Here is a 10,000-nt window from a genome sequence, read left to right on the forward strand (position 1 = left end):
TAGTATTTTAATGGGATGTTCGTTATTTTCAGGCTGAAGGACATGGGAATGAATGAAAACTCATCTGGTTGCTGCTACAGTATGTAATTCATGGCCATTCTTTCCTTCCAGCCTTTTGAGCCCATCTCATTTTTTTCCAGGTGCTTGTTATTCCTGTATGTCTTTTCAATTATTCCATCTCTTATTCTTTATCCAATGTATTGATCATTCATCCCACTCTCCTCTGTGCTCTCCTTTTCCCTCTCTGTCTATCTGTTCCCTCTAACTCTGTCCTTCTCCCCCTCCGTTGTTCCCTGGGCATGAAGCACTAAGTAGACTATAGTTTGTATCCAATGCCAGAATCTCAACCAACCCTGGTTCTGATCCAAACCTGAATCCTTAGTCCAGGACCAGAGCAGGTTCCAGGACCAACTAAGTCACTGAAGGAGAAGAGGTCTGTGCGAGAGGTCAGACTAGGAGAGAGGCTGAGAGGGATGGGGAGGGATGGAGGGATGAGGGAATGGAGGGATGAGGGGATGGGGGGATGGAGGGAAGCCCATTGACCTCCTACTGTAGGGTGTGATACATGCCTGCATGCAAAATATTCCCACTAGGGTAGTTCATTTTAATGGTCTTATTATTATCTTTGCTGAATCACCAGTATAACCTACAATACCAGTCTAGCCTGTCCATAGACTAGCACAGGGTCCTGGGATGAATATTTAATGGCACCATTAAGCCTTTATTAGCCTGTGTGAAATAAGGTAGACTAAACTGTCTGAGAGGGAGAGAGAGAGAGAGAGAGAGAGAGAGAGAGAGAGAGAGAGAGAGAGAGAGAGAGAGAGAGAGAGAGAGAGAGAGAGAGGAGGTATGTGCTTTCATTACACTGTGGGTGGGCAGGTGGAATCAGCCTAGCTGGTTAGGTTACACCAGATCATAAACACTCATCACTGTGGATCTAAGCCTGTGGTGGAGCTGCCTATTTAACTGTAATTCAACATCATTGTCAGCTGCTAGTTCCAACAGACCGCATGCATGCAACACTCATTACACAGCTCTGTACAAATATTCATCAGCCTGTGCCATACGCCGCTGTATGAATAAACACCAGCTCACTGGTTTAAACAGAGAATCCCACTCTTTTATTGGACATAATTAAACATCCTGAAGTGATATACTGTATCTGAGTGGACACCCAGGGCCTGATTCAGGAGATTCCACTGCTGTGAGGAAAGGCAGGGTGATGAAAACCAACTTGAACAGGGAACACTTCAAAAGTGCTTTTGACTTGTAAAGTTGTCAGTCAACTGTGATTAGTTTGATCAAATGATAGCAGGCTTGGTGAGATCTAAATGATTTGAATATAACTTTGATTATTTAATCAAACTCTCACTCATTGTGTGGAATATTATGTTAAAAGCAGCACCCTTATCAACTTCACTCAAAACTGTGCTAAAGCAATGTCGAGTGTTCAAAAAACCTGAATGAAGAGAGACACTGACATTCCACACTTTTCGTTCTTAAATACCCAGTAACAGCCCCCTGTGTGTTCCTAACTGCTCATTAAGGACCTATCAGGTGACACTTAAAACAAGACAACCGTCTAATCAAACTAATCAGAGGACATGTGCTCTCTAACAACTCCAGCATGCTTCATTAGACTCTGGTGTTGACATGGACAGGCTGCTGAGGGTAGACCCTCCCTTCTAATACCCCTAATACCCAAACATAACCCTGATACCAAAACACACCCCGGACCCAGTGTTTCATATGCTCGGCCTCGCATGAGGAGGGCAAATTAGCTCCAATTACAGGGAGAGGAGTATGGTGTATGGATGTGAGAGAAAGAGGGAGGGAGGGAGAGGGGTGGAGAGGGGTTAGAGTAGAACTATAGCTTATGACTGCCATATGCCTCCCTGAGCCTCTCTGAGCAGGGCCATACGAGCCTGATGTCTGTATTTATGCAGGTTCACGTTCAGGCAGCTGGCATTGTGTTGGTGATTGTTAGACTAATCATCCGCTCAATTACTCTGGAATGCGGCCCAGCGATGGGGGACGGGGGCCATGTTTTGACAGATCAGCACTCTCTCTCTCTCTCTCTCTCTCTCTCTCTCTCACTCTCTTTTTTTTTTTCTCTCTCTCTCTCTCTCTCTCTCTCTCTCACTGTCTTGCTGGCTGGAGGGTTGAGAAGTCACACCCATGATCGGTCTGGAGCTGCCTGGAGTGACCCACTGAGGAGAGAGAGAGAGAGAGAGAGAGAGAGAGAGAGAGAGAGAGAGAGAGAGAGGAGAGACAATGAATGAGATACTGTAGAGAGAGAAACACTCCTCTAGAGAGAGAAGCAGAGAGAGATAAAGGGGCTGCTTAGAGGAAGGTCCTGATGACAGTGTAACATGCCCCTATCCCGCCACCAGGACAACCTCTAGTTGAAGACTGTTCTATTTATGTCAGTGTGTTTGGAGAGGACTGCGGTTATTGTTGCCTGTGTGAATGAAGAATAATAAATGTTTAACAGACATTCTCACATCTCAGCCTCATCACGAGGCCACACAGCTGCTGTGGTATAATTCACTTTGATTGAGTTAGAATTAAAGTGACAATTCAATGTCTGTGAATGCAGAGTTAGTAGCTGACATTTAAGAGTATCATACACCTTTTCAAACAAACTACAGTACTGTAGGTAGCCTGGTTTCCCTAGGCAAGACAAAAACATCACTCTTGCACTGTAGGTATTACAGCTACTTGATTGAGGACCTCTTTTTGAATGTGTATTATCTATTATTGTAAACTGTGTGTATGCAGGGCTCCCCTGTAAAAGAGACCTTGGTCTCAATAGGACTCCATGCTAAAATAAAGGTTAAATCAGGTATGCACTTTTGAATTAATTCACGAAAAATGTTTTATCGTGCTCCATCATCCTGAATTAGGATTCAGTTGGATGTGTTTTCCCCTACTTGGGAAGAACAGTATTTTATTATACACATATCCAGCAAAATTATTTGTCTGTCCGCAATCACAGTGGGGCCACATTTGATACTCGACGTGATCAAATGTTTATTCTGCGCTGTCAATTCCTGCTTTCTAGAGCTCCGCCTCCGTTCACTCTGCATCATAATCACAGATGATTTATGGATCTTTCTCGACTCAATCCTCATATCCTAATTGGATAAATGTGTCTGATTGTACAGTATGTATTAGAGCGTGTTTAATCACAATGAGTATGCAATGCAAAATTGGCGCACATTTCCTCAATTCTTATATTTCTTCCGTTCCATTTCTTTGTGTGTGCGTGTGAGCTGTACTGCAAGTTAGTAGATGAACAAACTGAGAACCTCTCCTCTCCTCTCCTCTCCTCTCCTCTCCTCTCCTCTCCTCTTTCCATCCTCCTTCATTATATATCCTGTTCTAAATCATTAAAAGGGCCAAATCTCAAGAGCACGAAACAAAATGTGTCTCAAAATACACCCTCATGAGAGTTTCTTGGATTGAAAACATGGAGCACTCTGTCAGAAATATACAGGCATGAAAAGAGAGTAGCCAATATAAAAACTCTATTTCCTCTCTTTGTCAAAATGAATGTATCGCTGTGTCACAATGGATAAGAAATCCCAGCATAAAAGTCCAGTGATGAAGGTGAGTTAAGAGCCTGTTGAATAACCATGTCTCTGTGAGACTGTGTTGCGTGAGGGGGATTGGCTTTGGGTTCAGCTCAGCCTGTTCTCATTACACTCTGCTTTGGTGTGGGAAAAATAGTGTGCAATACAGTGTTTGTCTAGAGTGTTACTGAACATTCTAAAATCAAAATATACATTTTCTGAATCGAATGATTGCGAATAACACACTCTACGATATTTACTGAAATATGTGCTGTCTGCTTTTACATTCCCTAATTAATTTCCCTCTTTTGATGGTAGATGTTTTACACCTACTAGTGGTTTCACTGCTTTTACATTTCCTCTGTGCTGGCCCTTCCCCTGGCAGAGCAGTGTGTGGAAGTGCCTGTGGTGAGTCCCCAGGCTGCCAGTGGGGGCTCAGGGCCGTTAGCATAGAAGTGCTTTACATGCTGATGCAGAGGCTACATGCTAATGCTAATGAGGAGCTACAAGACCAGAGCTTTGATTCTGCTGCTGCAGGCTGGAGAGGAGAGAGGAGAACCCACTGAGGGGGTTGAGGAGGGAGGGGTGGTGGTGGGGGGGGTGGGGGGGAGTAAGGACTGGTTGCTGGGGTGGTGCTAGGGTATCTACAGAGGTATAGGATCCAGCACCTGAGTGTTTTTCAGGGAAGCTCTGAGTGCTCTGCTGTGTCCCTACCTCTTTTCAACCTCTCCTCCAGTCTCTTTCTTCTCTCTCTCTCTCTCTGTCTCTCTCTCCCTCTTCTCTCTGTCTCTCTCTCCACTCTCTCAGCCCTTTCTCTGAGCATCCCAGTTTATCCCTAATGCGAGCCCACAGAGCACTAATTAGCAGGGCTCTGGAGAGAGCCGTGCTTCAGATGACCTCTTAATGAAAGGGACTCAATGCTTCCTCTTTTCATGATCATCAGTTTTATTTCTCTTGTCAGCAAACACAGTCACATTCAGTAACAGTACCACACAGCACATGCAAACAGAACAACAAGTAAAACCTTGCTATGATGCTTTGAGGAGTTCATCTGACAAACACTGATGATGATAGCACGTATACTGTGCACAGTAGAGTAGAACAGCACGACACACAAATGAGATGGACAACATAACTCCAACTTGATCTGGAGGATTTCAGATAGAATTGACAGTGCCAGGCAAGAACAATATTAATATCCAATGAACACACACACAAATACAATATTGTACACAAATTAAAAACACTCATATTGTACACACTTAAAGCTCTGTAGGACAGTCATATTGAATGACTGGGATTCAGGATTGGACTATTTCTTGAAATGTCTTTTCAAAAACACTTTGCCATGTATGAGAGCTAGCTGTTTATAGGGGAGCGTTTTGCTTGAGGCCTTAGAGAAGGATGTAACTGGAATGTGAGGAGGCCACTCACACCACCTGGTCAGATATCTCACTCACAGACACTAAAACACCCCTCTCTCTCTCTCTCTCTCTCTCTCACACACATACACACACACACACAGAAACAACACACAAATACACATCACCCATCACAGCTGTCCGTAGTGGATAACAATAATGCTGGTACTGGCAACAGGGCACTCTGGTGTAACCCTAAAATATTTAAAGCAGCATTCTTTCCGAAATAATGTTCAATTTCACACCAGAGCACATAGCTAGCACTGCTCACATTCTTTAGAATGGAGAGGATTAGTGCTGACCTTCGTCTAAGCGGCAAATATCCACACTCTGTTTATCTGTGTATGAGGACATGTCTCTAGTGTGTGTGTGTGTGTGTGTGTGTGTGTGTGTGTGTGTGTGTGTGTGTGTGTGTGTGTGTGTGTGTGTGTGTGTGTGTGTGTGTGTGTGCGTGCTGCCTACCCCCTCTCTCTGGTGAGCTTCCTGGCCAGACAGGAAATACATTCCTTATTTTGGCGAAACAGACAGGCGACAGACATGTCATGGTATCTTACAATAACTGTCTGTGGAATGTACCCCTCACCAGTTCTATAGCAGAGCTGCATGCTCATATCAGGGCCACATGTTACACATACCTATCAGAGTGAGTATGGGATAGAAACCCTGCTATGTCCTTATACTATATAGTATAATAGAGCAATTTCAATCATTTCTTAGGATTTACTATACCATAGTATAATATACTAATTAAAGAAGCATTCCAGAGTAGAGGTTATGATTGATACTGATTCAGAGAAAGGTGTTTGTGTGTCTAACGTTATAGGTCTAGGTGTGAGATGCTGCTAACCTAGCTCTGTTGGGAAACATACTAAAATCAGGACTATTTTTTATAAAGTTTACATTCTTAAACTGCACATATTTAAATATTTGGTTCTAAAGAATATATTCATGTGTTCTTTGAGCTTATTCTGAAAGAAGTTGAATGTTTGCCAATAAAACTTAGCAATTTATTACTCACAAACATTGACATATTTTTCTCCACATAATAACGGCACAATCATAACAGACCACTTGAAAAACTATTAGCAGTGAATATTTAAACGACAACCAAAGTACACTAGACAAAATATTTTACGGTCAATTACACACAATTGTTGTACACACACACACACACACACACACACACACACACACACACACACACACACACACACACACACACACACACACACATACTGTAAAGAAAGTTGAACACATGGTATTTCTGAGTGGTGATGCCACAAACAAAGCTCTTTAAACAGAGCCACTGTGGTGCACAGACAGGTCCCACAACAGACAGCACATTTGTGGAAACGCTATATACAAATTGAGAAAAAAATATGTATCCAAAAAAAAATAAAAAAAAATATCCCTGCCCAACTCTGTCATGGACATAATGCGTGGTCTCTCCTTCAGAGGCCAGATGTTTCCTCTTCCTGAATCCATCCCAGAGTTCCTCTCAACAGAGGGGTGCAGTGTTGTACATCAGACTGTCTTGTAATGAAACACTGCATCCCTCCAACATGGGAGCCATAGAGAGAGAGAGAGATTGGTGGTGGTGGTGGTGGGGGGGGGGGCAATAGGAATAAAGTCCTTCTTCCTGACTGCATTCCCAAGAAAGTTGCTGAGTCTCCAGGGGAAATTCCAGCCTTAGTGGATCAGAGATCAGTGGCAGGGTCATTAGTGACCATGGTGATGTTACCCCGGTGATGTCATTCCCTCTCAGAACCAGACAGGCGCCTTCACTTTGTCCTGATCCACAGCTACAGAGGGAGAGAGAGAAAGAGACGGGGGTGTCACTTCATTACACTATAACAACATACATTTTGCACACTTTGGCAAGAGCATGACATTTGTGTATGCATGTGTGTGTGTGTGTGTATGTGTGTGTGTGTGTGTGTGTGTGTGTGTGTGTGTGTGTGTGTGTGTGTGTGTGTGTGCGTACGTGCACGTATTCAGGTTGGCTTACCTGAGTCATAGACGTTCAGCGGGCCGTGGAGGGTCGAGGGCCAGATGGAGGGGGCTGGGGTGGGGCTGGTGCGGGTCGGGTCCAGCTCTGCTTTTAGACCCTCACTGTGGGGTGAGATGTGGGCCACTGGGCTGTGGGAAGTATGGGTCTGAGCCCTCACTCCAGGCAGCAGGAGAGGGTTGAATCGGGGGTCCAGGGCTGGGCTGTGAGCTGGGTGAGAGTGTAATACTGATTGGGGGTGGCGGGGGTGCATGTGTGTGTGGGGATGGGGATGGGGATGGGGATGGGGATGGGGATGAGGATGGGGATGGGGATGGGGATGGGGATGGGGAAGGGGATGGGGATGGGGGTAGATCTCATGGACGTGTGTGTAGCTGGCTGAGGGACTGAGGCTGTAAGGCCAGGCGTCAGGCAGGGTGGCTGGAGAGGGGAGGCTGGGCTGGGGGAGAGCGTGGCCCGTCCAGAGGCCTCCGTCAGGGGCATGAAAGGGAGTGGGGCTGGGGGAGAAGTCTGGATGGACCGAGACCGAGACAGAGGGGAGGCAGGGGCTGGGATGGGACGGATACGAACTGTTCCACAGTGAGGAGGGGAGGGAGCCACACTGGCCATCAGACAGAGACACACCATCTGAAACACAGAGGGTGAGAACCAGTCAGACAAATACAGCTTCACAGTCAACCATCATTTTCAGAACTATTTATTATGGGCATTCTATTGCAATGTTTTTTCATTTCAGCATTACCCATCTTTTTTCATTTAAGCAAAATCATTCGCAGCGCTGCCTTTACATAACTGACGTAAGGCTGTGGGAATCCTCGTTCATCCTTACCTTTCCATTGTCCTGTGGAGGATGCCGGGCTGGTCCTGGTGGCCTTGGTTTCGCCGGTGAAGGCACTCGGTTGGCTCAAAGCTCGGGAGAAATGTTCATCCACCACGTCCCCGATGTTGCCTTGGAAATAAGTGAACAGGACACACCTGGAGCTCAGGTATTCAGCCTCGGTGGGCTGGCTTTCCTTCCCCAGCCCAGATCCCAGTCCCTCCAGCCCACGCCGGACCCCCAGCTCTCCAACCAGCCTCCCACCACGCTGTTGTCTCCCTCCAGAACACTGCTGCTCCACACACTCCTGCATCTTACTATACACACTCAGCTTCTTCTGAGAGACAGACAGACAGAGAGAGAGAGAGAGAGAGAGGGAGGGGGGGGGGGGGTGGTGGTGAGTGTTTGTAGCAGAAAACGCTGCATCATCAGCACACAAACTCAACACAACTCTTCCTCATAAGCCACTAAATACAGTAAATACACTTTTTTTAGTGTATTTAGTGTAGGTTCCAAGCATAATGTTTATAATTGGGTTCCAATTGTGGAGCTTGTGGAGCTAATAATTGGTTATGAATTGATAAAACAACAAGAAAAAAAACTTTCTCATGTCAATTACTTTTCAAACAAATGTTCTAAACAATCTGTGTTCTGTAGAGAATGATGGATGAAAACGTTAGCTGTGTTCGATTATATTTCCTCTGAAATAAATTCCTTCTATTCAAATGATGTTCAGCAGTTAAAATGGAACATCATCATCAACATTCCAGAGTGACCGTGACAAGCTGTCATTACATCACCGCTTCAGACAGAAAAGATTAATAGAAGTGAGTCATTCTGCGTGACCTGCAGTGAATGGGACAAGTCAAATCGGAATTTTTACTTTGTAACTGGCAATGTTTTGTTTCATAACACAGGACTCCTCGCTGTGAACTGATAGAGCCTCTATGCCACGCGTAAAAAAAGTTGAGCACCAACTCTGGCCCGTGCGTAATATAGTGTCCGTGCCAATAAAAACATACTACATTTTTGTTTGAAATCCTCATCAACAACTCGATCATTTGAGTTTAAATAAGTTAAAGTTAGTTAGTTGGTCCATTCAGACACCAACCTGCTGCTGCTGATGGTGGTGGTGGTAGTACGCCGCTTTGTAGGCTGCTGCCGCTGCTGCTGGAGTCGCAGGGAGGTTGTGAGATCCATAACTCTGGTGATACATCACATCCAGACAACTCATGGCGTAGAACCGGGGTGTGAGGAGCTCAGAGAGAATCACAGCCGAGAACAGCGCTTCTCAGACGGTTGTTATCCTCTGCGTCATCGCTACCTCCATATAAACCAGAGTGTGCACAATAGACATCCCAGCAAGTGAAAGAGAATGTTTGCATAAAGACAATAGTGTCCCAGTTGGAGCGCCACCACCTACAGACCCGAATCAAAACGGAATGATATCGAACATACGGTATCCGACAAACCCGACTTTGTCAAGTTGTTAGAGCGCTGCTGATTGGATGAAAGTTTTTCGACGGTACTTTATTTGGAGAGGGCTTGGGTTGTGCGCGCACGCCCACTGCGTACTGTATGCTGTCCCGGCTCGGACAGGGATTGTAGCGGCCCCTTGAGAATTCTGACAGGTGCAGCTGGAATAGTAGATTCTTCTTCTTCTTTTTTTTAGCTATATTTTTAGTAGATAGTTATAGTTATCTTACATTCAATCAATGTACAACTATCTCTGTGTCTCGATAGTCACATTTAGGCCTATCAGATTCAGGTTAGGGAAATTAATTCCATGGAACACATTCATTTTCATTGCTTCGATGCCTCTGTCATGACCAAAAAAGTGGACAAAGACCCTTATTTGTGGCAGATAGGCTACCACCGCCCAGTATTAAATACAGTACTTTAACCTACTGATAACACCAGAACAAAAATAACCAACAAACTAAAGAACCACCATGACTGCACTGAGCCAGCTTCACCAGCTGAATGTACTGTATCTGCGTGCACATTCATCCGCTCCTTACATTCCATAAAAAAGTGACTTGGAGAGGGACAATGTGCCAGCGGGTAGGGGTACGGATTAGATTGGAATTGGGCATCGACAGAGAGAGAACAGCTCTATGTGGGCATCTGTCTATGGCCCTGAGATTTCTTTGAGAGGAAGAACACAGCGTGTAATCTG

At 45.1% G+C, this 10,000-nt stretch overlaps 1 protein-coding gene across 1 annotated transcript; it reads right to left on the reverse strand.

Annotated features, from left to right (window-relative positions):
• Positions 1–6,757: 6,757 nt before the first annotated feature.
• On the reverse strand, positions 6,758–9,055 carry vgll3 (vestigial-like family member 3; the record flags this gene model as incomplete). The annotated part of the gene is made up of 5 exons (XM_083682608.1): positions 6,758–6,798; positions 7,005–7,290; positions 7,351–7,631; positions 7,834–8,158; positions 8,933–9,055. The coding sequence occupies 5 exons, from the start codon at positions 9,053–9,055 to the stop codon at positions 6,758–6,760; spliced, it is 1,056 nt and encodes a 351-aa protein (XP_083538734.1).
• Between the last annotated feature and the right edge of the window lie 945 nt (positions 9,056–10,000).

Source organism: Argentina silus, assembly GCF_951799395.1.
Source record: "Argentina silus genome assembly, chromosome: 12".
NCBI classification, from domain to species: domain Eukaryota; kingdom Metazoa; phylum Chordata; class Actinopteri; order Argentiniformes; family Argentinidae; genus Argentina; species Argentina silus.